The 27,656-nt window shown below is 50.4% G+C and overlaps 1 protein-coding gene across 1 annotated transcript in view; it reads right to left on the bottom strand.

The window, feature by feature from the left end:
• The window catches only part of LGR6 (leucine rich repeat containing G protein-coupled receptor 6), a 109,348-nt gene that overhangs the window by 52,728 nt on the left and 28,964 nt on the right, over positions 1-27,656 (bottom strand). The window contains exons 2-3 of the mRNA XM_057405139.1: positions 14,735-14,806; positions 5,370-5,441 (exon numbers count right to left, since the gene is read on the bottom strand). Of these exons, the coding sequence (XP_057261122.1) occupies positions 5,370-5,441; positions 14,735-14,806 (144 nt within the window). The remainder of the gene's footprint in view (positions 1-5,369; positions 5,442-14,734; positions 14,807-27,656) is intronic.

The raw sequence follows: 27,656 nt of genomic DNA, 5'->3' as shown, positions 1-27,656 counted from the left end.
GCCTGACCAATTTGATGGCCTTCTGTGATGGGGCTACAGAACTGATGGACAGGGTAGAAGGGTTGATGTCATCATCTACCTGGACTCGTGCAAAGAGTTTGACGCTGTCATGCATGACATCCTTGCCTCTAAATGCAGAGACATGGATTTGATGAGTGAACCCCTTGGATAAAGAATTGGCTGGATGGCTGTATGCAATGTCACTACATACACAGCTCTATGACCACCCTGGCTGGTGCAGTTCCTCAACTGCTGAGTGCCTTTTTCTGTCTTCAGGCAGCTGTATCAATGAGTAAAGTCCTACAGGACTGTGCTTGTTGATGAGCCACTGTCAAATGCAGGACAAGCTAAGAACCTTGATTAAGAGTTCAACACTGTCCCACACAACATCCTTGTCTCTACATTGGAGAGACATCAATTTGATGGATGGATCACTCGGTGGATAAAGAACTGGCTGGATGGCTGCACGTGAAGAGTTGTCAATGGCTCAGTGTCCGGCTGGAGACCAGTAATGAGTGGTGTCCCTCAGGGATCGGTGTTGGGACCGCTCTTGTTCAACATCTTTGTCAGTGACATGGCTTCAGTGTGCGCTTGCAGCCCAGAAAGCCAGCTGTATCCTGGGCTGCATCAAAAGGAGCGTGACCAGCAGGTCCAAGGAGGTGATCCTGCCCCTCTGCTCTGCTCTTGTGAGACCTCACTTGGAGCATTGTGTGCAGTTCTGGGGTCCTCAACATAAAAAGGACATGGAACTGTTGGAACAAGTCCAGAGGAGGCCATGAGGATGAGCAGGGGCTGGAGCACCTCCTGTATAAAGATAGGCTGAGAAAGTTGGGGCTGTTCAGCCTGGAGAAGAGAAGCTGTGTGGAGACCTCAGAACTGCTTCCAGTATCTGAAGGGGCCTATAGGGATGCTGGGGAGGGACTCTTCATTAGGGACTGTAGTGATAGGACAAGGGTAACAGGTTCAAACTGAAACAGGGGAAGTTTAGATTGGATCTAAGGAAGAAGTTCTTTACTGTGAGGGTGGTGAGGCACTGGAATCAGTTGCCCAAAGAAGGTGTGAATGCTCCATCCCTGGCAGTGTTCAAGCCAGATTGGATGGAGGCTTGGGTGCCATGGTTTAGTGTGAGGTGTCCCTGCCCATGGCAGGGGGCTTGGCACTGGATGATCTTAAGGTCCTTTCCAACCCAAACTATTCTATGATTCTATGAATACAGTGAGCAAAGACCACTCAGGCCAGGAAGTGCTCAAAAGCAGGTCTGGATAGTGCACTGCCACCTTTGGTTGGCACTGTTGAGGTGACCATACTGGAGCTTGCAGACACTTCCAGACATGGAAGCGCAACCTGCTACCCACAGCAGCCTGACTGGAACCAGCATAAGTCACAGCTCCTCAGAGGTCATGTTTTATTTTCAGAAGTAGGAGGATTGTTTGTTGGCAGAGACCATGCCTGAACGACCAGAAAAATGCTGGGATCGGGTCCCATCACACCAGCATCCTTGCACAAGACAGTCTTAGCAGACTTACAGCCCTCAGAAGTACAGGCCTGTGCATGATAAAGTGTCCCCATCTTGGGAGGCTGAAGTGACTCAGCCAGCACAGTCAAAGGGCTGTTATTGCTTGAGGCAACTGTGCCTGGAGCTTGTGCATGGGGATTAAAGACATTCCAACCTCTGCACGTTTCTCTTCCCTCCCCATGGGAGCGTCTCTTGGATATACCCCACCATTCCCTTTGTCTCAAAGTTATTTCTGTTCTGCACAGGTAGACATAAGGTCTCTCTGGGGGTTCCTGAAGTGTCCCAAGCCACCTGCAGACCTGCCATCCTGGGGCAACATGGCTTTTTTGGTGGTGTTTTGATGTATGCTCAACGAGCCAGGCTAGACGGTGCTTGCCCTGGACCACACGAGATGCTATGATTGCAGCTCGAGGTGGGAAGAGAAGGAGGGACCACTGGGGGTGGCCACTGGGTGGAGTCCATCCAGTCGGGAAACGTGGCATGTGCAGAGCAAGGCCATCCTGCCAGGCTCACTCCATCCAACAGGAGCTGGATGGAGACCAGCCGTGGACAGCACTGGGACAGTGTGTGGATGGGAGCAGCTGCAGGCAGCACTGAGTCACCACGCTGGTGCAGGCAGGCTGTGGGCAGCGCTGGGTCTGGATGCTCCACAGGTTCATCGAGGGATGGAGCAGCAGCATGGGCTACCCCAGCTGGCTGCTGTGGATGCAGGGTCTGCAGCCAAAAGGATGCACCCAAGCATTTTGCCCTCCACGTTTTGGGGTAAGGCAGGCTCAGGTTGTGGTTGTACTTGGAGTCTTTCCCTGCGGAGTCTGGTGTGGAACTCCTTCTTGGCTAGTAGGTGCTGCTGCTGCTGCTGCAGCATGTTCAGCCAGGAGAGTAAGAGGCCTGGCAATCCTGCTTGTGCTGCAGAGCATTTGAAGAGGGATAGATGTTCAGGGGTGGGATGTGGCGTTAAGTTGTGGCAGCACAAGCTTAGCCACATTGCCAGCTGGGATGGATGCTTCCTGGCAGATGGAGCTCCATTCAGGGCACTTGGAGGTAAGGGGCATTCAGGCAACTCAAGAGGAGGTCTGGAAGGACAGGCGACTTTCCAGTTTTCCAGAGACTGGAGGCATATTCCAGCTGGAAAGCTCCAAGGCTGGAAGAGCATGGACTAAAGAGTTAATTTTGTAAGGGAAGGACCTTGTCAGAGCAGACAAACCAGCCGATGGCTCTGGTTTCTATTGATCTACTGAAGCACGGACCCAAGAGCATCAGCCTCTGTGGGGAAGGTGTGTGCTGGCCAGCACCCCTGGGAGAGGTGCGCTCCCAATGTCTTTTCACAAAGGAATGTTCCCATCGGCTGAGAAGACCTCAGAGCTGTCATTGCTGCCAGTCTGCACCCACTGAGGGGAGCTGAGGAGGCCACATCTCACCTCGCCTTCGGCTCAAGGCTCAGTGTATGAGGGTCTCGGCATAATCCCTGTGTCACCGCGCTTTGCCGGCGGTGGGGCAGCCCGGCTCCTCGCTTGCCCTCCTTCAAGTCTCCACACAGCTGCCTCCCCGGGTGTACTCCTGCATGGTTTCTGCACAGGCCTATCTCCATGGCCACTTTCCAGGTGGTTTTTGTGCAGGGAAGCAGCTGGAGGAGGCAGAGCCAAGAATCTCGTCCTGCTTCCAGTAGCTCTGGGATTCACTGCGAGGGCAGGGAGAGGACCATCTGCACAGGCAGGTTTGTGGAGGAAATCCCAGGGTGTTTCCCATCCTTTCTAAAGCATAAACTAATTCTCTGGAAAGACCGGGAAAGCACCAGGCCCCCTGACAGCCCAAGATGAACGCGAGCGTTTACTCGTGGCCGTGCACATGACCGCAATTAGCACATTAATATTGAGTTATGAAAATTGCTACCATCCCCAACCTGTCTCCATGGGGGACACGCCAGTCACCAGAGGTGAGATCTCTGGTACTGACGTGAGTCAGCTCCTGATTGCCTACAGGCTTCAGCTGGTCATGTTTGGGGCAGCTATTCCCAACTCCAGCCATGCCTGTGACTGTCAACCCTCAGGCAACCTCTGACAGAGCATCCACAGCTCTAGATGTAAACTGTCCCTGGTGCCACCTGCTCCAAAACCTGCCAGTCCTGTTTCAGATATGGAGCACATGTATTTCCTTCCTTATTGCAGCAGCTGCTTGTCCTTAAAGGCTTGTGTTTGTCCTCATTCACTTCTCGTTCAGGTTAAGTAACCTCAGTTCCCTCGTTGTTCCTTTAGGTCATCACCAGACCCCTGATCCTTCTCACTGTTTTTGAATGAAGCACTTTGGTTTTCTTCACTGGGCTGCAGGACCCAGTGCCATCCCTCCAGCACACCTCGGACACAAGAACAAACCCATGTGCAGGACCAGGAGCCCCAGAAGTTGTGCTGGTCCTCCTGTGAAGTTGTCCACTTGGATGCTTCCCCATTGCAGTGAGCACCTGTGGGATTGATGGGATTGACCACTGGGGCTTACACTGCTCCACACAAGTGTGGAGGACCAGGGATGATGACCATGGACCCACACAGTTCACACCTCTCCCACCTGCCCCACGACCTCCACTGGCGAAGCTCCTCTCAGAGGGATCCCAGCAGCTTTGTGCCCAGTGGGAACTGGCTCAGTGCATCAGTGAGGAAGCTCGTGGTGCTCTGTGGTCCCTGCACTTGGCCGTGAAGAGAGGTCTTGAGGACGGCAGGATGGTGGGAGCGGGGTACAAGGTGATTAGAGGCAAATGAGGAGTTGATGGAGCAGGGATCTGAGGCTGCCAGTGTGTAAGGCCCAGAGTGCCCTCTGCATGCACCAAGACATGAGGCTATTTGTGCTGCCCATGGATCAGTTTTACACAGGAGATGCAGGAGGAGGGCATGGGCAGAGGGCTCATTTTCAATCACGCCCAGCCCTGCCTTGCCCCACTGGTGAGGAGTGGTGATGAGGGTGTCCTGAAGCATGAGGACACCGATTTCAGCTCTCACAAGACAGCCTTGAGCAAACTTCTCCATCCAACCATTTCCCAGCTGGAAATGCTCTAAGCCTTCAAGTCTTTCTTTACAACAGGGTCACTGGTGAATGTGCTGTTGCATTGTGGTGGAGTACGTTGGGTGGCAGGACAGAGCAAGTGTGCTGCTCCCCTTTCTGCAACCCGTGCTGCCTCCAGAAGGGAGGCACTGCTCTAGTACTCTGCATCAGGAGTTACCTGGGCCTGACACAAATAGGAATTGATCAAAAGCGGCTTTAAAAGCTCCTGCGTTCCTGAAGGAGAAAGTTCCTCTTGTTGAAATTGGGTGGGAGAGCTGCGGTTTTTCCTCAGTTCCTTTGATTTGTTGCCTAATGCAGGGGATGGATAAATCTCTAAGCCCTGAGATTTAGGGCAGGATTCATACTTTACATCTTCAGAAGACGTAGTAAACAGCCCTATGCTCTCTAATCCTGGAAGCAGGTTTGTACCTGCTCGCTCTGTATAAACTGGACCAGCTACAACAATTTCACATTGTGGCTGAGTTCAAAACATCCCCTTGGGGATGAAATGTTTATTGCAGGAGATTTTTAAGATGGTTCTTAAAGGGAGAAATGGATTCTCACCTCACTACCCTGCACAGACCCTGTGGGACTGTCATATGGATGCAAAACCACTGTGACTGCATGAGTGGTGAGACAACCTGGCCCATAGGAAAGTACTTGCTGGTAGCCCTTGTCGCTTAGACTTTCCCCATTCTATAGGCAGAGGGTGGGTGGCTTGCCCACAATGACAAGGAAGCTTTCATCTACCAAGGCTGGCGGCTACCAGGGGCTGGGGAGGTGGTGGCAATGGTGGCTCTGCAGAAGGGAGGGAGTTACTTACAGGATCTTGAGGCTGTAGAGGCCAGAGAAAGCTTCCCCTGGGATCCTGGAGATCTGGTTTCCAGAGAGGCGTCTGCAGTGGAGAGAAGAGCCAGCAACGTGTCAGCATCCTTGTAATGACAGTCCCTTGTCTGCAGAGGCTTAACGATTCATTCATCCTGCCACAGCTCCCGTGGCGGGGAGGCTGCAGCACCTGCAAGCTGAGCCATGGTCACACGCTTGGGGAGCCTTGGCCTTTCATTCCCTTACAGCTGGGGAACGGGCAAAGGAAATAATGGCTTGTTAGCCCTGCCAGACCTAAATCCAGCTTCCAGGGACAGCCCACGGCTCGAGTCATTCCCTGGATACCTGCAGAGGACCCCACTCCATCTTACAGCACAGGCTGTCTGTGAGAGGGACCTCTGCTCGAGGGCATGGACCAACCTACGGACCCTGCTCTATGCCAGGCACCTGACAGTGAGGGTGGGACAGGGGAAGAACCGCTTTCTGCTCTCTCATGCATGCTCATGAGAGGATGTCCCTAAATCATGGACCCTTTTCTGTGCCCTTTGTCCGCATGCGGCCTGTGTCCGCATCCTGCAGGTCCTCCTTTGTCCTGTCCATCAAAGCTCAATGCCACTTAATTTTCTTGTACTCCCTCATTCCCAGCTCTGCTTTGACCTGTGTAGTCACAGCTAAGGCCCAGTTCCTCCAGCACATGAGTTTGGTATCACTGCTGTGAGGGGAGACAGGGGAAGGGGCTGGAGATGGGGAATACTGTGTAGTACCACAGTAGAGCCAGCTCATCTGTCCAAAGCCAGACAGTGGTTCTTGAGCAAGTTACAGCTGCAGGTAACTGCAAAGGGAAGACAAGGATAGGGACAATGCAGCTGGGGAAGGCTGATGGATGAGGATGAATGTGAAGGGATGAGAAAGGAAGGTAAAGTGAAAAGCAGAATCACAAAGTGGAACCAACAGAGGGGGCAGAACAAAGAGCAAGGGACGATGTTCAGAACTGGCTGAAAGAATTTGTCCACGGAAACCTGTGGGATTCACCATTGTACAGCATCACCCGATGAGAGCACCCAGGTGTTAGCAAGGCCCAGAGCAGGCTGGGGCATTAGCAAGGATTTGGAATTTTTACTGACATTGGAAACTGCATCACTGTTACCATCACTTTCACTGATGTCCATGGCTCGAGTCTCGGCTTGACCTAAGGAGAATCTTCTCTTGTTTCTCCAATGAGGAGACATGGACCAAGTCCTAGTGCCCACAGGTTAGAAATCATGAAAACAGGTTTAACAACCTATTAAGACCCCAAATTGCTACTGCATTTGTGTTTTACTATCTGAGCCTCAAGCGGTCAAACAAAGGCCAAGGTTGGACTTCTCCATGGTCACAGGTAAGAAACCTGTTGCCCACTTGACTTGCATCTCCCCGAAGGAGACAGTGAGCATCATTTGTGACCAGACTCATCTTCAGCCAGTCCAAAGCAGGCCCGAGAGGTTGGGCACAGATGCTGGCAAGCTTTTTATATTCATTTAGCATTGACAAAGCTCGTTCCTTTTTACACCTTTTGCTTGTGAAGGAGGCAGGTGTTGAGGCTGAGCAGGGTCCCCCAGGCTGGATGCAATGAGGACATGGGGAGGATGTGGGCTGTTCTGGGAGCCGCACTGCCCGGTGGCAGAGCAGACGTGTGTGGGTGCCCGAGCCCTCTCCCTCCCTGTCTCTCCCCTCCAGAATCTAAGGAAAATTGCTCCCGTAATTAGGCCTCTGACAGCATAAACAGCACAGGGTCGTCCCTTTAATGTGTGTGAGCAGGTTGTAACCTGCCTCCCTGCAGTATGCGAGCTGCCTGGCAGGCTGGGCTATTTGTCACTTGGGGGCTGTGATTTGGGGTAATTGCTCCTTTTGATTGCTGATTTCCACATGGGAGGGAGTGCTGTCCGGAGGGCTGGGGTGCTCACCCAGAGGGGAGGTGCTCCAGTGCAGCATCCTCAGCCTGCTCCCAGCATCCATCCTACCAGGCTGTGCTTGCTCAGTGAGGGGCTGGCTGTCCTCACCTCCCTGCAGCTCCTACCTGCCCCCATGCCTTAGCTGGCAGCAGTCTACAAGTATTCACTGTTAAATGTGCCTCTTGACTTGTTTCCTGGCAGCTCTGCACCTTTATGTTCACTTTCCTGGGTGTGTTTGTGTGTTTGATAAATGGATCTGGGACCTTCAGGATTAGCAGGAACGGAGTGTGGAGCTTGGGGAGCCCAGGCTGGGGCTCCTGGTCTCAGAACAGGGTGGCAGGAAGCCCCATGTGCTGGTGGGACCATGCTGAACCAGCTTGTGGCATGTCAGCACCAAGGGCAAAACAGAACATGAGGGGAAAACCCCCGCTGTCTGTGGGAGATGCCCTAGTTTCAATGGGCACCATCTCTGAGTGAATTCAGAGGCACAAGGCATCGCCCAGCCCCAGAAGTTAGGTCTCTTTTAGGACAGACAGATTCAGTCCAGCTGCATGTCCTGCTGTGAAATAGGGCTGGGAGAAAGGGAAATCTCTGGACTTAAAGTGACCGACGGAAGAAGAAGGAGAGAAGGGGCAGGTGGAAGGGGAGGGTGGGAGCTGGCTCTGGCTGGCTTGCTCTGGAAAGCTCCTGTGTTCAGTGGATTTCAGATTCTGCTCTCCCCCCACCTTCCCCACTGCCGTGATTTCTGGGAAGGTTCCTCCAGGCTTTGATCTGCGTTCCCAATACACTCCAAGTTGGAACAAACTCATGGTTTACCACCTCATGGTTGCTGCAGTTCAGTTACCACAGGCTCCCACCCCCTCCTGTATCTTGGGCTTGTTGGTCATGCTACAACTTCCATGGCACACCCAAAGGCTGTTTGTTGGGCATGATCGCTCATGTCATGTGCTCAGGCAACACGATGATGCTCTTATCATTCACATTAGGAGGCAGGAACTTTGCCCATTGGCAGGACAGGACAAACATGTGTGTCCATATTCCAGTGGAATTTTCCCCGTGCCAGATCTTTATTGGGCATGTCAGCCTCCCCCTTTGATCTTCTGCTCCGGTTCATTTCTCAAGTACTAACGCTGTCAAGGCAGAATCTGTGCCCAGTTACTCCATGCTTCTGTCTAAACAGTGTCATCGTGCCAAGGCTGTGCCATCCCCTGGGCACACAGGGGACAAGGGCTCTGTGTTCTGCTTGAGCGTGTCCTTGTGCTGGTGCAAAAGAGGAATGAAGCTGATTTAAGTCATACAAGAAAACGTCGGATGTTTGAGGAAAAAGCCAGGCTTGAACTCTCCCTCCCCTTACAGGAATCTGCAGCTTGTCCTAGTCTGGTATCACCTGGAGGTGTCTCTAACGTGCTCCTTGCTTCCTTGCTCCATCCCTGAGGACAACACTACGCAGGCCTGTTTCTAATTCTGCTCCCTGTACCCCCATCAAATGCCTGTTCCAACTCGATAGATTGATGGCATTCGTTTCTTTTGTTTATGGTTCTCAAGCCAGTTTTCAACCCACATGAATGTTCGCATGCAAGCTAGTTTGGATTCATTTGCCAAGACACAGCTCCTTTATGAACAACCCAACGCAGGACACTGAATGCCTTCACTCCATTCCCTTATACTATAAATTGTCAAGTTTTTCAGGGGGTATTTGTTAGTTCCAAACCTTCAGAGCAGTTTTGACCCTTGGCTCTATTCTGTGTGCCCCTATTGGGATACCCCAGAATAGTTAGTATTTGGAAGGCAATTTTCAGGAAAACTGGGGCCAGCTACCCTCACTTGCAAGGATTTTTCAGTCGCTGCACATGAACCCCAGCCCAAATGGAGTAAAAAAAGAGCTGAAATCTCTACATTTTCACTACATTTTGAATCTGCAATAACTTGGCTCCAGTTTTCAGTGTTCATGATGGAGAATCTCTTAGAAGCCCCTGTCTCCTGTCCCCACCTGCAGCTTAACCAAGGTCTGCCTCCATGCCTTGCCAGGGATGACCTTTGAAAGGCTTCCTTAGAGGAATTATCCTTGAACCCTCTCTGTGCTTTTGCCCACCCACTGAATTGATGACCAGTGCTGCCCTCTGCCAAAGATCGATGTCAACCAGGAGGACAAAAGTCCTGGATGAACCAGGGCTAGACCAAGTTGCATCCTGGGGCCTTCTCAGAAACAGGATGTAGGCAGCATCCTGCGGGAACCATGGAGTCCAAGCAAGCAGGGAGCTGCAGCTCCTCACCCACAGCCGTCTGGAAATGGAGAGCTGCGTCAGGCGATGCTGCCTCCAAATTTCAGCATGGCAAAGCAAGGTCATGGCTCTAAAAGCATTTGTCTCTTTACCATAGACCTCTCCAGGCTGCTCTGTCATGGAAACCAACCAAAGCTGCTCTGCTAGGAGTCCCCAACTCCAGAGATGCTATTGCACTGCTCCAGGGAAGGCTTTTCGCCATGGTGCTAGCACGCTTGAGCATTGCCTATGAATGTCAGCACCCTTTACACAGCAGAGCTATCACTGCTGAAGGAGTCATGCCCCAAGGCCAGCATTACTGCCACACTGCCTCTTTCAAGCACGAGATTTCCTTGGGGTGAGACCCTGTGCGGGACAATACCCCCAAAGGTGGATGCTTTGGGTGTTTAGGAGCTGATGTGGGTGCTCCGACACCAGGCACGGGAACACCACAGTGGTGCTGGTGCTCTGTGACCCGTGATGGCTCCACTGGTCCTTGCACCCGCATGGTAAGAGGCATGAGAAGGGGCTCCTTTCTTGGTGCAAGGGAGAAGAGGGCTGCTCTGTTCCCAGCACACATGCTTGCATTTTGCTTTGCTTTATGCCCTTTCTTCCCCTCCAGTCCCTTCGGTTGCAAGAGCTGCCTGAGAAAGGGAACAGCCTGCAAGGGGAGGCCACGGTGTGGGTCCTGAGCCTGCTGTGCCTGCGCTGATGCAGAGGCACGGCACTCCCCGTGATGCTGAGTACCTCTGCCCTGGGGGCCTGAGAAGAGGCAGGTGAAAGAGCCAGTGGCTGGGAAGGGGTCTGATCTTGCCGCTGTGCCCTGAAGCAAGAGGTGAATGGCAATGAACACCTGCCTTTGGCTGCAGTTTCTCTTCTTGGCACCAAGTGCTCTTGTTTGGATTCAAAGCGAGGTAACAAAGCCCTTGCCGGCAAACACATTTCAACATGTTATTATTCCCAGGCTGGCTTTCAAGATCCTCTTTCTATTCCTTCTGTACTGATTGCTCTTGTTTCTCTTGGCTCCCAGCTCTGGCTTTTCAGGCTTCATTAACTGGAATTTATTAGCAACTTTAAACAATCTTCCTGCTGCCAAAAAGAGAGAAAGAAAGAGAAGAAGGGGGAAAAATAGAGAAAGAAACAAAGAGGAGACACACTAAACTCCGGCCTCCTCCCTGCCTGTGTGAGGCCCAGCTCTGAATGAACACCTCTGTCAACGGAAGTTTCCTTTGAAGAGCAGGACGGGTGAGTGCCTGGGCTGAGATTGCGTCTGCTTCCAGCACAGCCTCTCGTGTCTCCACTTTTTCCCTGCTGGAGCTGGAGGCTGGTGGTGACAGAGGAGAGCGCAGACTGATGGAGACCCATTGGAGAGGAGTCCATGGTGTTGTGGGATCTTCAAAGCCATCTGAGATTGGAGAATCTGGTCTCTTGGCACCCTCCAAGCACGAGTGCTAATTGCATCCGCAAGACCTTCCTAAGCAGCTTGCAGTAAAAACTAATGACTAACAGGTCCTGGCACACCTGAGAGGCCCATTCTCATTGCTGAATGGATGGGTAAATAGAGGCACTGGCAGGGAAAATCACTTCACCAGGACCACACATTGAGCAAGCAGCTTGAGCTGCAGCACTCCTCTTGCCCTCCTCTGTTGACTCTAATCCCTTGTGGGACATGGCTGTTCGGTCTCCTGAGGGGATCTGAGGCAATGCGGGAATGTCCTGTGGGACACAGCCCAGCTGGACATCATGGTGTGGCTTGGGTGATCCATTTGCTGTCCTCAAAACCCTCATGTGCCACCCTGCTCTCACTTGTTCTTTGCATGCCCGCACCCAGCAGACAATTAACACACTACGGGCTCAGGTGGATCCAGCAACCCGGATTCGCAGTGCTCCATGCAGCTGGAAGGATGTGCAATGGGGCACATTTGTCCTCAGTGTCCATGGGACACGTGCATTATCTTTTTTGCAGCTTCCTTTCCTCTTTCCATTATTCCTGTTCTTTGGTTGAACCCCAGCTCCATGCACAAGCTGAGCCTTCATCTAGCGGCTCTCTGAAGTTCATGAAGTTTCATCTCCATGGGGAGCCTGAGATGATGCTAAATCAGAGGCACAGAAAGAGGAGGCATCGTAAAAGGTGTGAAACACCAGCTCTCCTCCAAGCTGCTGTGACCCTGGGCTACTGGGACTAGATCTAACAAGAGAGGAGATTGGCAGAAGCAGAGCATGAGAGGGAAACTATGAGGAGCTTGTGGAGGAGGCAGAGGAACATGGACTTCCTCTGACTGTCAAAGAAGATGAGTTTTACAGACCGCATTCACATGTGTTCAAGGCTGTCAGGAATTTCTAGGATGTTTCGGAGTGTTAGACCAAGGTAAAAATGTCCCAAAGACGTAAGAATTTCCAGAGGACCTGAAAAGAAGACTTAAAAATATGTGTTGAATTTGGCAAATATTTTTGGCTGAGAAACCTGTGATTTTTCTTTTTTTTCAGAAGGTTCAAGCATCTTTTTTAAGGCACCTTTGCAATAAACCAAGTATCATTTGGGATACCATTTACTTGTCAAGTTTGGCAGGTGGACAGGCAGGCCTTCCTCCTCCTTAGGAGGTACTAACACTGAGATACCTGGATTGCCCCTCATTGCTTAGCTTTCTGGTCTTCACTCACTTTGCGTGCCTCAGCATGGGCAGTTCTTCCGTGGGGAAGCAGACAGAAGGCTTGGTCTCATGTGCTACATGTCACCCCAGTAGACTTAAGGAAATATGTTCTGCATAGATGAAATCTGCAGAGATTTGAGCTCTTAAACCTGAACAAACTTCTATTGAGGATGTGTAAACAGGCAGGATTTGCTTGCTTGATTCTTGTGCACATCCTGGCACAGAGTGTGATCCCATCCTGAATGTCATGGTCCTGATGTAATGTTTTGGGATGAAAGTCTGGTAAAGATAGAAGTGAAAAGAGCAGGGGAAATGCCAGGCATGTTGCATTACTGGTTGATGACAGCCCTATGAATAATGTACACAGTGTCCCTGTCTGGATGCTGTTGAAAGAATCACTTTAAATTCCTGATAGTGTATAAAAAGCCTTCCTTGCTTGGTTTCATATAAATTGCTTGATTTCCATAAATAGGATTACTGTCTTATTGATGTCAAATTCAAGCAGGAACTTGGCTATACATAGACATATAATGCTCCGTTTTCCATTTCTTTTCCTACCCATGATATTTTTTCCTAGTCAAAATACCTTCGCTTTCCAAATGACGACTTGTGGCATTTTGAACCTCTAGTAAAATGTTCTCTAACAACTTCCAATTATTTTTCAGATTTTCCTGTTTAAAGTTTTTCTTTTCATCTGTTTCATTCCTAATTATTTTTGGCTGTGGGAAGCTGGCTCTTTTGGAGCCTATGAATATTTATTCATTGCTGGTTGAGACTGTTCTGTTTTGTACCTGACGTGTAATCAGGACACAGTTGCTTGCAGCAAGACAAGAGTTAATTGTCTACGAAAGAGTATGGTCTCTGTGTATGAAAAGCTGTACTACCCCCAATGAATGCTTTGGGTGTCCACACTTCAATGCAGATACTGACAAAAAGGGGAAGAGAAAGGCTGCAAGGTGGATGTGAGGTCCTGAAAAATCCACCTCTGGGCACAGCTTGAGCTCCAAAGCTAAAGAAGGGTAAAAGGTTACTCCTGGTCAGTCTGTAAATGCCTAATGGGGGGGGGAGATTGCGTAGCTCAGGTCCTTACAGGTCTGGTGAATAGGAACGACAGACAGATGAAGAAGAGCTGCAAAACAAAACCCCATGGTATGGTTTGGTAATGATGAGATTTGAGCCGTTATGGGAATAACAACCAGTGGCATCTGGTCCAGCCTCGTTAGTCAAGACTGAATGCTCAGAGGAGTAAGCTTGTCTTTGCATCTGTGTGTCTACATAAGTATGTAGAGTCACCTGCAAACTCTAAATGCACAGATGGGACTTCCTGCTCGCAGCAGTGGTGCCTGGGCATGGCACATCACCATGCAGAGAAGAGGCCCATGTCAGCAAGGGGTTAGGCAGGTCACCGCAACCTGTCCATATCACTGCCATTATGCTCTAGTGCTGCATGCTGATGATTCAGGGTCGCTCCACTGCAGAACATATGGCCAAGAACATCTGGGAAGTGAAACTGCCTCCTTCCAAAGTGCTGCAAACACCTATTCTGTAGGAAATTCTGACATTCTGGAAAACACCATTTTTGTAATGTTTATGTAGTGTATGGCGGTGGCTGCAAGAAGTGACTAGGTGAAGTGTTTCATTTAGACGGGTTAAGCTGTAGCGTGTTGTATATAGAGAGTAACTTCACAATACATAGATCAAATGCAGCATTAATATTAGTATTTCACTAAATGTGAAAAATGTGTTTTCAAAAAACTGTGTTTCTGAACAGAAGCTGTTGCATTGAACGGAGCAACAACTTGAGAATAACACCTGGAGGCATTTCTCATGGTCAAATTAAATAAGACCATACAGGAGCAATTTACCCAGGCAGAAATGGCCAACCTAAATATTCTGCCCCCCCCCCCCCTTCCCATTTTTGGGGCTCCCAAGGGATTCCAGTGGTTTCTAAGTGTTTTTTCCCACTTTCAGACGTGGGGTCCCTCCTTCACCGACACAGCCACACGCCAGCGCGTGGGGACTGCGAGTGCTGTGTATGAGTGCGCCTGCTCAAGCTGCAGCACATACTGATGCCCAATGGAACATCTCAGCCTCTGGGGCAAACGTTTTTTACTTCAATTGCTCAGGCTTATTGCCATCCAAACAGCAATGTGCCCACGAGCTCTTGCGTCTGTGGATGGCAGGAGGCTGAGACTGGCCCCTGTATTCAGAAGGATGAATAAAGCTCCCTGTTTGCTGTCTCTGCTCTGGGGTACGCTGTTGATTATTGCATAATGGATTGGGTCCTGTTTCATTTTGCCTCTTGGCACATTGACCATCTCAGCCTAAAGGTAATGACCGCAGTCAAAGCCCTAAGCTAGATTAGCAAAACCCCCCTGTTCTGGTGTGCAGCCTTCCTCCACCTCATCCAGTAGCCACAGTGACAACACTTGGGGTCTCTACCGGAGCCACAGGCACCCTCTCCGTGTCCCCTGGACCACCCCAACAGAGCTCTGCCTGCTGCGGCTTCTCCATACTTACAGCTCCTCCAGGAAGCGCAGGTGACGGAGAGTCCTGGGCTGCAGCTGGCTGATGTTGTTCATGCTCAGATCTCTAGTGGGGAGGAAAAACAGAAGTCTCTGGTCAGTCACAGAATACCCCCCAATGCCAGGCTCTGTGGCCCCTGCAAATGGGATTTCAGCATCAGTTTTATCACAGCTCAGGCTCTGACTGCAGAGGGATGGAGAGCAGTAACCAGAGAGACCCTTGCTCTTCCAGGGTGCTCTGCCAGAGCTTCTCCAAGTTATGGAGCAAGTTACCACCTTTCTTAACACCACAAGCAGTATTAGTGGGATTGGTGGACACAGGTCACACCTAGGGAGGGTATAAAGCCTTCCTTTACAGCTTCTCTGGAGAGGTGCCCTGTAAAAAAACCAAGTGGTTTCATGAGCCCTACTTGCAGCTACTCCTGCCAGAGATTGGTTTTGGGTTTCTTCTTTCTTTATAACTTTCTCCTTTCCAGAGATTGGGAAAATCCCCCAAAAGACCTTTCAGAACTCAAAATTCTTTTTGCAGAATGAATGCAAAAATACAGTTATTTTCTGCAGTGTTCTGTGTGCAATGAAACGTTCGGTAGCTGGATGATCCTGGGATACAAGAGAAGGGTTAACATAGCGTTTTGTGCTGCTTCTATTTTTATTTTTAAATCCCTAAGGGCAGTTGCTACTTAGCACCCATTAAAACATCTTCTTTCCTACATCAAAGTGTCTCCTGTTTATGCTGTAATGAATCAGTCTGATGTTTTGACATGTTGTGAAACAATGCAAAAATAACGAAAAATAACGTAAAATGAAAGGCTACAGAACAAAACATGGATCTGAAACATTTAATCTCCTTGAAACTCCAAGGCATATTCCATATGTTGCCTTCTGCTCTAGGGAATACTCTTTGCTCACCACAGGAGATGCTTTTCAAACCTCATTAAACCACATTTTGGATGCCCAGGCCTGATGGGGACCCCTTCACCCCTAGGTGGGCAGGGGTTGCAGGGATGCGCAGCCCCTCAGCATGAGTCCTACCCAGCAGCATGGGCTGGTGGTAATGGGGAGGTCAAAGATGTTTTGACCCCTTCTCTTCTCCCTCTTGATCCATACCCTAAAGAGGAACTAAACACATTGTTTTCTGAAGAAATCTTCCAAAAGGCAGAGGAGAAATACCATTATCCCATCACTCTGACAGCCTCACAGCTCCACCTCACATGGCTTTTCTTCACATCATAGAGTTACAGAATGGTTAGGGTTGGGAAATGCCCTGATCCCTTCTCTCTCACCCTCTTGCACCTCTGGGGCTCCAGGCCATGGCCAGGTCTGAGGGAAGGGGCTCTCTTCCATCATCTCTTGGGGCAGTGAAGAAAAACCCAGCCCTGGTTTCCAGAGCTCTTGCACGAGTAACATTTTGGGTCATTTTATTTAAAACTCACTGACATTTCGGCTGCTTGGATGCTCTGGTGCTTTGCGGTCCTGCAGGACTCGAGTGCAACCTGTCCACACTCACTGACACAGGACTGAGAAGGGGAGGCTCATAGTGCAAACCTCTGCTAGCTAAGGGACAGTGAGGCAAGTATGGTGCCATGTCCCCATGGTATCAGGACAACACGGAGGGGATGGTGCGAGGACAGATGGTGTGAAGTGATAATGAGCTCCTCCAAGGGCTGGAAATCAACTCCCTGAGAGCAGTCCTGGGTGCAATGATTTTGCTGGCCACAAAAGGATGAGATGTTTCTCCACAGGTGAGACCTCACCTGGAGCATTGTGTGCAGTTCTGGTGTCCTCAACATAAAAAGGACATGGAACTGTTGGTACAAGTCCAGAGGAGGCCACCAGGATGAGCAGGGGCTGGAGCACCTCCTGTGTGGAGACAGGCTGAGAAAGTTGGAGCTGTTCAGCCTGGAGAAGAGAAGCTGTGTGGAGACCTCAGAGCAGCTTCCAGTGTCTGAAGGGGGCTACAAGGATGTTGGAGAGGGACTCTTCATCAGGGACTGTAGTGATAGGACAAGGGGTGATGGGTTCAAACTGAAACAGGGGAAGTTTAGACTGGATCTAAGGAAGAAGTTCTTTCTTGTGAGGGTGGTGAGGCACTGGAATGGGTTGCCCAGGGAGGTTGTGAATGCTCCATCCCTGGCAGTGTTCAAGGCCAGGTTGGACAGAGCCTTGGGTGCCATGGTTTAGTGTGAGGTTTCCTTGCCAATGGCAGGGGGGGTGGAACTGGATGATCTTGAGGTCCTTTCCAACCCTAACTATTCTATGATTCTATGATTGTGTGAAAGCTGAGGCACAGGATTCCTGCCTGCAGTGTTGTGGGAGTAAATATTTGTCTTATTACTCACGTAAAGATGTTGTTGACTTGTTGCTGTGTTTTCCCAAGCTCATGCTTTTCCTCTTAGTAAAGTTGCTTGCATTATGTACATCCCCAGTGCATGCAAGAGTGGAAATGCTTCCTGTCAGCATAATCAGAGAAGCTATTTATCTCTTTGAGTGGCTGGGGGTGGTTACTTCAGCCAGACACTTTCAGTTAAGTTTAAAAGGAACCCACGGCATTTGAACCTTGTTGGATTTGGTTTTGGTTTTTTTCAGCACCAGCTGGCAGAAAGATCAGGGATGCATGGACTGAACAGATGAGGGACTCCTCTGACCTTTCTCAGCTCTGTCAATGACTGACTCTGCAGAACAGCTCTCCCTTTTGAGTCTCTAGCATCCAGTGGAGTCAACCAACTGCTGGGTCACTCATATCTAAGCATGGCTATTGCCCTTTACATTGAAGAAACCACTATAAAGATGGGGACCAACCCATAACAGATATTACAGAAATGCATAACATAATTCAGATCCCAAAGTCCTTTAAAACTCCAGAAGAAACTGGAAAAGAGGACACAGGGTGCTGCAGCTTCATCCATGCTTGCAATGTAGGACCAGCAGAGCAACTGTCCAGATTCTTGCCTTCTAGTTCATGGGACCAGACTGCATTGGTTCACTGAGACAAGCCATCCCTCTCCTGGCCTAGAACTCCTGTGTTCCTCTTTCCCCAGTCACTGGCCTGTCTGTCCTGTCTGTAAGCTATCAAGCTAAAAAGGAAACCTGCTGTCAAATGATTTTGCATGGCTGTGGTCTGCAATGCTGACAGTAAAGCAAACTGCTGCTGGAACTGAAACTCTCTTCTGGTATCACCCCCATTTACCCAGGAAGCAATGTTTTTTAAGGACTCTTGCATTAGGTGTTGAAATCACGTCTGCTTTCAAATGGCACTGCACCAAAGCCGTCACAGCTTATAATTACTGTGATTTAACATCCCCCCTTCCCCAAATAATTCTAAACATTTATCGTAAGCATTTCTAACTTGTACCTGCAGGAAAACTGAGACACAGTTCATGGAAACTGAGCTCATGTGATTCAGCCTCAGACCTTACAACTCCCCTGGCCCTCGAGGGGTTCCTTAAATTATTTGCTTTGATGTCGCCTTCTTTCATGAACAACCTCTGATTATTCACTGATTAGCTGATGTTTCTTACCAAAAACTGAAGTGATACACACCACGCTTTGGGTACCCCGGCAGGACGCCTGCCATGCTCACTACCAGTGCTGTGAGATGCTCACCACAGTGTTTTAGTTCAGGGATAATATGAGCTTTAAAGATCAGAGGAATTTCTCTTTGGCATAATTGCTCAGGCGGGTGGGATGCAGGCTGTGCTCTGAAACACGCAGCCATGGATGTCCCTGTGGAGAGCAGCACAGTCCCTGCCAGCAGACTCAGCTCTGGTGAATTCACCTGTGGGACCTTGTAGAAGTGCATGTTCCCAGGTCAAAACCTCAGGTTTCTGTGCTACAATATGTGGGTCTGCATGAAGGGCACTCTGTGATGCTTGCCCAAAGTAGCCCTAAGCAATAGCCCCAAAGATACCTCTAGGGAGAGAGGGATTGATGTTTCACACAAAACTGGGGAGACATGAACCTTGCCTGTGACTCCCAAAGCTCTCCCCATATTATAAGCAAAATGTTTCCCCACAGATGCACTCTAATGTGAGTTAATACCAGAAGTCAGCAGACCTAAAGCAAACCAGGTTGAAACCACAGCAGAATAGCACAACGAGACTGTGGCTGCTCAGGCAGGAGGGCTTGAAGGTGAAACCTGCAGTGATCCAGTTTTGGCTAAGGCCAAGCCCATCTCCCTCAGAGCCCGATGTGCATCTGGGTCATGATCTGCAAATCACACATGACTGGCAGAGAGTTGGTGCTCTCCATCACGGGACTTGGAGATTTCCTACAGAAAGAGCAGCTCCCAGCTGTGGCTGGGAGAAGACATTCCCCAGCCATCTCCCTCTGTGCCCCAAAGGGGCAGAAAGTCTGGACACCAGCTTCTGCCCCCGAGGTGCTCCCCATGGGTGCCTCTGTCACTCAGCATGATGAGAAGCCTGTGTCCTCCTTCTGCAAGAGCAGGGGGAAGTAGCTGCCTTCAAGTCAATCTTTGATCTACAAGATCGCTGCAAGCTCAGGGTGTGTTTTAAGGGGAAGACTTCAAGGAATCAGCAACGGGTACTCTATGGGCTTTTGGTTTCTTTCATACCACAGAGAAATCCCCTCTATGTGGCAATGGCTGGAATTGATGACAGACATTGCCCGAGCCACTGGGCAGGACTTGCAGTACTTAGGGAAACGGACCTTGTGCTCCCCTTTTGTACAGAGGCATGGCCATCCCAGAGAACAGATCTGACTGCTGGCTTCAGGTTTGGAACCTACAGGAAGCTACTCAGAATCTCAAATGGTGACAACCTTCTCAAGCCCTAAGTTGCTCCACTAAATGGATATCAACATGATTTTCAAGATGTTTAGGACATTCATATGCTCTCCTCCCAGCACAGACTCAGTGTAGCTCCTCTCAGCATTAGTGCCTAGCACAGGGGTTCCTGGACTGCAATAAACCCCTTCCTTACACTCAGATGGTTGTGGTGAAAAGCCAATGAGCTGCTATCCTCTTGGTTAGCGAATTGCACAATTGAAGCATGAAGGCCTCCCAAGGCAGCAGGCTGATTGCTGGGGGAACTGTACAAACCAGACCACATTTACCATCCTTCTGCTGCAAAGGTCCAACGCTAAACCTGTTCTTGCAAGGCATGAAATGCTCTTGTCTCTCTGAAATCACTCGATGATGAGCAGCGTCTCTATCTTCTGGCCGCTCTCATTAACATCCAGTGAAAAACTCACAATTACACCGCCTTTAGGAAAGAAGCCCAAAGGCAAGAAGTGATGGTTTTAGGAATTCTTCAGATTATACTAGAGTGATTCATAAAGGTTCTTATCTCCTTCCCTCTTTATCTTTAAATCTCCGAGGTCACCACAAAATACCTGAACTGCTCAGGGCAAAAGTAGGTCTGATCATGGAATGGTACTTGGAGCCATAGAACCTAAAAGCCTGCAGGTTGAATACTACACTAAAGGTAGTCTCCATGAAGAAAAGGAGAAAGGGAAGATAAAGAGATCAAAGCAGAAAGAGCTCATTTGTATTACACCATATCTGGAGGCACCAGCCCTGCTTCAATCCCGTATCACTGCAATAGGCAAGAGCAGAACGTGTTTCTACTCCCACCTCTCCATGTTTGAAAATAGATCAGCCATCTTAGATCATCCCCCATGTGTAGGCCCTATCCAAGATCTCCAAGATGGTTCAATAATAAAGACTCATTCAAGGCGTTTGCCAGGGTGAGATTAAGCCCATCCCTTCACCATCAGGTCTCCAGGAGTGAATACCAGTGACCTGCAGCAAGCTCAACTCTCGTGCCACTCTGGCTACTCCACTTCCAGGTCCTCTTGTAACTGCTTTGGCTCTGCACTGTGTTATGATGCTCCATGCCTCAGAGCAGAAAGGGGCTGAGCGAAGGAGCAATGCGTTTCTGCCCCTGGGAATGGTTGATGTGAGAAGAAGAAACATCTTTAGAAACCAAGTGCTAGGTCAGGGCTGTCAGTGGATCCCATCCCATGCAGGGCCCACAGGGCAGTCAGTGCAGGAGGCTGCTTTGGGCTGGATGTCAAATTTAAAGCATGAAAAATGACATTGCAAGCAAATATCCTTCCTGCCCACTGTGTCATTGGAACAGCCCAGTGGTATCCTGACTTTAAGCAACTAAATGGTCTCTATTAGATCCCTAGAAAGAGCCTCATGCTCCCTGCGTGTGGGTTTGCTCCTTGCCCTTCTCTAGGTCTCTGCTGGGCTCCAGCTCCCCACTCACTGGGCTCTTTGGGAACAGACTTAGTCACTCTCATGGAAAGCAAACCCTCTCACCCTGCCAGAGCAGGTACCCACTTAACACCCAGAGCAGCTATCAGGGAAAGGTAAACACAGGAGCACCTTCCTCTTTGCTGCCCAGCCAAAGCCTTTTGAAAGAGATAATGAGCAGTAAACAGCAAACAAATGTAACTGGTGCATCCCTCACGTTCCCCACGCAAGTGTCCTTGAAATCAACTGAGTCATGGAAATATTGTGCTTTCAAGTTGGCATCTTCTGCTTTGATTAAGGCAGGGTACTTACAAAGACAAACGTGTTGAGAAACTCTTACCCAGCCCTGCTCTGGGACACTAGCCACACTCGCCTGAGGGCTGCTGGGGGGCACAGTGCTGTGTCCCAGGAAGAGCAATGCAGAAGGGTAGAAAGCGGGTCAAGGCAAGCCAGGGATGGTTGTAAGCCATGAGGCTGTTGTAGGGAGCCAGAAACTCCATGGCAGAGGCACTTGCCAGCAGGCTGGAGCTGTTCCGCACCCTGCAGTACCTGAGAAGGCAGCTTGTTCATCCCAGTCTGCCCTGCTCCTGCCCAGCGCCTCCAAGAAGACCTCTGTGGATGGCTCACACTGATGGGCAGTGGGCACAGGACAGTAAAGGGCTTTGGCATTTGCACAGTTAACATGGGAGGAAAGAACAGGTTGAGCCTCTGTTGGTGCCCATGTGCTGGGAAGTGAATTGCTACCGAGATGCTCCTGGAAGAACGAATGATCCATTTGGGAAACAAGGCTTGTTGGACTGTACCAAAAAGGCAGACTCTGAAGGAGCAGACAGATCATAGGAGAGGGAACAGGGTCTAAAGAAATGTCAGAGATGAAGATAACAGGAGATGAAGATAACAGGACTGCTCTGCTTGGCAAAGACATGTAAGGAGAGGTGTGATAGAGATGATGCTGGTTTGGTGCACGAGGAGAACATACTTTTTAGCTACAAACTGCTGGTGAAGAATTTTGTGAGATCCCCCTATAAAGACACAAGACAAAGATACAAGACGTGGTGGATAAATGCACCTGTGACTATTCAGGGTGATTGTCTAAAGCTAAATTTGGCTCAAGGGTGCCTAAACTGCTGATTCCTAAGACATGGGACATGGGGTTCCAACCAGGACGAGGGCAATGCAGAAGAGGTTTTTGGAAGTCATCTTCTTGTTGCTCCTAGTGGCTCTTGGTGAGTTTTCATGAGCAAACATCTGTGAGGGACAGCCTGGCTCTGCTGGATGCCAGCCTTCAGCTGGACAGCTTTCCCTGTCAGCTCTTCTGGGTGGAAACTTCCATGGCCCAAGTGCTTCCTGACTGGGACTGGCTTTTGAACTGCCAGCTTGGTACCCATGCTTCATTGAGCACTTGCTGCAAGCCCTGCTTCTCCTCTTAGGAGCAGGCTAGGGTGGAACCAGTGTGCTCTCCACACACGTGCCATACACGTGCTTCCAATGGCATATCAGGGGCACAGGCAACCACTCTCACCCACGTCCTTCCTCTGATTGTGCAAGGTCTGCACAACAAGAAGATCATTGAACCCCAGCCTGGTTTGGGTTGGAAGGGACCTTAAAGCTCCTCCAGTTCCAACCCCTGCCACGGGCAGGGACCCCTTCCATAGAGCAGCTTGCTCCAAGCCCCTGTGTCCAACCTGGCCTTGAACACTGCCAGGGATGGGGCAGCCACAGCTTCTCTGGGCACCCTGTGCCAGCGCCTCAGCACCCTCACAGGGAAGAGCTTCTGCCTAAGAGCTCATCTCCGTCTCCCCTCGGGCAGGTTCAAGCCATTCCCTCTTGTCCTACTGACAAATCTCTGAGGAGCTTGTCTGTTACTAAATGGAAGAAGCAGGCAAACATTGGACAAATTCTGATTCATTGCAGGTGTCAGAATGGATGATTGAAATGCTTTCTGCTGACATCAAAACATTTCATTCACCAAAAGCCAAGCCAGGACAATGCAATATTTAATGACAGGCAGCACCTGCACGTGTTAACCTGAGGGTAAATTTGGAAAAATCAGAAGTAAAATGAAACCTGAATTGAAACAAAACCATTCCCTTGAGTCAAACATCTCCAATGTGTTTTCATTCAAAAATTTCAACCCCTGGTATGCGGTGAAGAGCAGGGCACTACCACTGTCAAAAAGGTCTATGGCCACATAGGAACCTTGGTCGTGGTGCTGGGTTGTGTTTAGACATAGGAGATATCGCCTAAACCATTGTTCCCCATCTCCCATTGATGGGAAGGTGAGTTTCTGTGTTTCACTGGCACACTGCTTTGAAGCCATCTGTGTTATCTCCAGGGCTGTGCATGCCCTGATCTGAAACCCCATGTGCTGGGGTGGAGCAGTGGCTCAAGTGTCAGGGAGAGGCCAATGCACAAACAAAAAGCTGGCAGAAGGCGTTAGGCCTTGGCATTTGGAGACTTCTGCATGGGCTTCCTCCCCTTGCATGTGACCGCTCGGACTTGCCAAAGTTGATGTCAGTGCTGCAGCTGCGCATCGTTCTCTCAAAGAGCAGGAATCCAGTTACTAAGGGTATGGAGGCTTGTACTTGATTTGGCACTTCTGGACAGATTCTCTAAAGTTCCTGGAAAAGCACAAGAGGTTTGCTGGCAAGAAATAATAGGAAAAACCTCGATGAGAAGCCTGTGCCTTCCTGCCTGTGATTCCTCGGAGCAGATTGTTAGCTCCAGAGATAACTGATTTCTCTTACCCAGGAGGTGAAAAAAAGTCTTAGGTCAGAGGAAAATGAGCACTTAATGTGCCAGATGCAAGCTGATGGCTTTACACCCAAATCCTTGACCTGATGTAGGAGTGCTTCTCTAGTACTTGTTAGAAAGCTCTGTGGAAAGGAAGCGTGCACCTCGCCAAGAGTTAAGGTCCTAGCTGGTGTGTATCCAGGGGAGGTTGTGATGGGGACAGAGGCTCTCCCGCTAGCAAAGGCTGGCCAAGAGGTGAGGAGAAGCCACATCTCCACCTTGGCTACAGCACCATGTCCTACGCCAGCATCCTAGCACCGTCACGCTGAGCCAGCCCTGAACTCCTCTGTGCCCAATGTCATGTTTACCACCACGATGTGCTGAACCAGATGCAGCCTTGATGAGCACGGTCCCCTGGTCTCTGAACTGCTGCTCCAAGGCTGGGAGCTGGCAGGAGAGGCCAAGGGAGGGGATGCTCTGTCCCAGGAAACAGTCCCCAGAAACTCCAAAGCGCTTGGACCTTCCCACGTTTGGTTTGGAAAGGCAGGAGCCTGTGTTTAAATGACACTTCCTAAATGCTCCCAGCTACCACGACCAACCAGCAAAGACAATTCAGTGTCATAAACAACCGAAAGAGCCAAGGCTGTGTTCTCATGCCTGGAACGGGTGGAAGGCTCAGTTCTGGTGTCTCTGACACTGCTCTATCCGGCTCTGGTGCCAGCTATGTTGCAATGCTGGCTGACGCACATGAGAAGGTGGGCTGTGGGGAGTGTTCCCATCTGGCTCGTGGTGTATTGGGAGGCAAGGTTGCTCCTCAAACATCACTGCCGTTCTCTTACAAGTGCTGCTTTCAGAGCCATGCTAGGAACCTGAGCTTGGGTTTGCCCTTGGACAGCAGCAGCACTGGGGAGCTGGCATCAGCTGGGAAACCCAGCCCTGACACCACACTGCTGATGCAGTGTCACCACTCTACCCTTCCCGGCCATCCCGAGTTTCAAGCAGAACAAGATATATCTTTCCTTTTTGGCTCATGGGATGCTTATTATGTGAGCATCAGCCTCCCCCCCCCCCAACGAGGACCCAGCTCTCATACTGCCTGTCTTGGGTTTAAAATGGGTTACAGATCTCTTAATCCAGCTGCAAATCTGGCTCTGAGGCACAGGGCTGGCACTCACCATAGGTTTATTTCACAGGCAGCAGCCACCTGGGTGCAGTGAGCACAATCCTTGTCCAGTACAGCAACTGCGTGCCCTGCATAGGCACCAGCGGTGATAGGGAAGTGAGTGTCCTTTGCATCCTCAGGCTTTGTCTGCATTAGGAATCGTGTGCCTGTTCCCTCTGCTCTGAGGAAGAACAGTAAAAAGCTGAGGGATGATGGACCTGGACTCCTCTGCTTCCCTGGTGCTCAGCTCCCTGCTGGCTGTTGGGGTGCTGGCAGCAGCAGCATCCTGTATCCTGGCTTCTGCTGCAGGATACAGGATGCTCCTAATTGCCTGTCCTGCCCAGAGAGGACCTGGCCATTGCAATGATGGGGACACAGAACCTCCCTGAAGGTTTGCACTTTGCTTTTCAGACTGGTTTGTGGCACTGCTTTAGTCATGACAGTGAGAAGCGGTTGTTGAGATACAGAAAGCTACCTGCGCAGGCTGGGATTTTCAAAGCAACTGAAGTAAAGCTCTGAAAATTGCAAACAGCAGCACTATGACACCTGAGTGTCTGCCCTGGGCTGAGAAGATCATGTCATAACCTCACACCTGCTTAGCACCGAGGCAGTGTCCAGCTTTTCAGCTCACTCGCATTGGAAACAGTGCGCTCTGTGCCAAAACAAGTCAGGGAAGGAACAATCACGTCATGACAAGGCTGAATACATTTAATGCACTGAAGCAGGAACAGAAGGCAATAATTCACTCCGGAGCAGGACTAGCTTGGGATGGTCTGGCACTGCAGATGATTTATTCTAGAAACGGGCTTGGCAGGTGCTTTTATGGAACGGAAGTTTGGTTTTCTATTGTATTTAACCTGCCCCCAGAATAGTTTAAACCATTCTGCTTTGTGGCATGGCCAGCTATTAACTACCTCAGCTGGGAAAGAAGCGCACCAAATCACCCTCTTCTATTCCTTAGGAGCTGGGTGGTGCTAGCTGCTGTCGGAGACATGATTCTGGTGTTGATCAGAGGTGGCCAGCCCCGCCAACACCCTGCAGCCAAGTGTATGGGTGGATTGTCATAAACGCTGGGGAACTCCTGCCTTCCCCTTTTATTGTGTGAGGAGAGGATGGATTTGGACAGCATGAGAAGGGAAATATCCCCTTGCTCAAGGAAACAGAACAGATAGTCTATTTGGCTGTCTCCACTTGATAGTCTGTTGGCAGTCTGTGCAAGGGTGTGCTAAACACCCCCAAACCAAGTACATCCTGAAGCTTCTTGTTAGCTTTCTAACCAGCCCATGCAATGATCTCAGCGTGTCCAAGGACACAACTTCAGATAGTAGGAAAAATTAGCAACCTAGAGCCATCAAGAGATAGGACAAAGTCATGCAGCTGCAACCAATGATTGGGTTAAACCAACCTGTTACTAAAGAATAAGCACCTGCCTGCAGCAGTCAATACTCCAAGCAGCCCGAAGCTGTTGTGAGTCCAGGCAAAGGGGCCTTCCACAGCAAAAAGGATGATGAAGTGCTGGCCTGGCTGGATCAGCAATTCCCGATCCGTGCCTGCTACCCCCGCAGCAAGAGGGAGCACAAAAATGCCATGTGGGCAGTTGCAAGTTGTGAAAGTGGCTCTTCCATCTGCAAACAGCTTCCTTCTCACCCCCACACAGCCCACAAGACCTCACCTTTTGCACCAACTTTCCCCTGGCCTTGCCATGCACCCACACACTTGCATGACCCGATGAGTGATGCTGCCGGTCCACGTTCTAACGCCCTATCAAAGGCATCAGGGAGACATCTTAATGCTTACTGCTGGGCGAAATGAGAAAGGGTTGGGACATTTTTATGCTCTGAATAAAGGGGAGGGGAAGGGGGGGGTCAGCAACCAGACACGGTTGAGAAATCTGGCAAAAGAAGTGTCTCGGCAGGTGGGGTGAGCTGCGCCCAGAGGCACAGAACAGTCACAGCCCAAGGATTCGGGATCGCCTGTGAACGGAGCTGGCGCACAGAAGGCAAATCTCGCCCGTAGCAAGCACACCGCGCTCAGGACCCTCCCTATCTCTGCTTTGCTGACAAGGCAGCACAATGGAGGCAGCTCCTGAAGCAAAGCAAAGTTCAGATTCCTCCAACCAATTACCTCATGGCAGTAAATCTTCCACCTCGCTTTCCCAGTCACTGGTGAAGCTCGCCTATTGTCTGGGGAGCCCGTCTGTCTGCCCCAGCACAAAAGGGAGAACAATCAGTGGGCTTGAGTAACATCCGATGTATCAACAGATGGAAGAATAAAACAAGGAAAGGGCCAAGGAGAGTTGGGTGGGGAGGAGAGCCCCAGGAGGCTGCTCCATCCCATGGGTGTCTGGTGTGCAGGGGCACTCAGCCTTGCCTGCCTGGTGCAGGTGTCATTCAGGCTGGGTACTGGTCAGGGTCATGCAGGGGAGGACTGGGGACCCCTGATGCGTGGAGGTTTTCAGAGAAGGGATTGCTGCCAACAGCATTGCCCAAACCCTGTCCACGCATCTAAAGCTTTCTTCCCCATCAGGTCAAGCTGCTTTGTCTTCTGGGAGTAGTAGAGTCCCTGAGTGCAGGTAGATCAGCACGGTGAGCACCTCCTGGTGCCTCCTCTGCCCTGCCAGGCACTGCTCTTCCTCAGCAAGAAAAGGTCCCGTGCTGCCAAGATCCAGGCTGTTAGCAAGCAGTGTCTCCAAATCATTGCCACCAGCCCTGATGGTCCCGAGAAGGGCACAAAGCCTGCATGTTCACCAGTTAATTCGGCTCAATGGATGGTGAAGGAGGTGCCCTCTCCAGCCTTGCTGCTTGG

The sequence above is a fragment of the Pezoporus wallicus genome, unplaced genomic scaffold (genome assembly GCF_028554395.1).
Source record: "Pezoporus wallicus isolate ANWC-B61680 ecotype Strahan unplaced genomic scaffold, APGP_CSIRO_Pwel_v1 contig_5863, whole genome shotgun sequence".
In the NCBI taxonomy this organism is placed as follows: domain Eukaryota; kingdom Metazoa; phylum Chordata; class Aves; order Psittaciformes; family Psittacidae; genus Pezoporus; species Pezoporus wallicus.
Note: the sequence above shows the minus strand (reverse complement) of the source record. Positions and strands in the feature narration are given on the sequence as shown.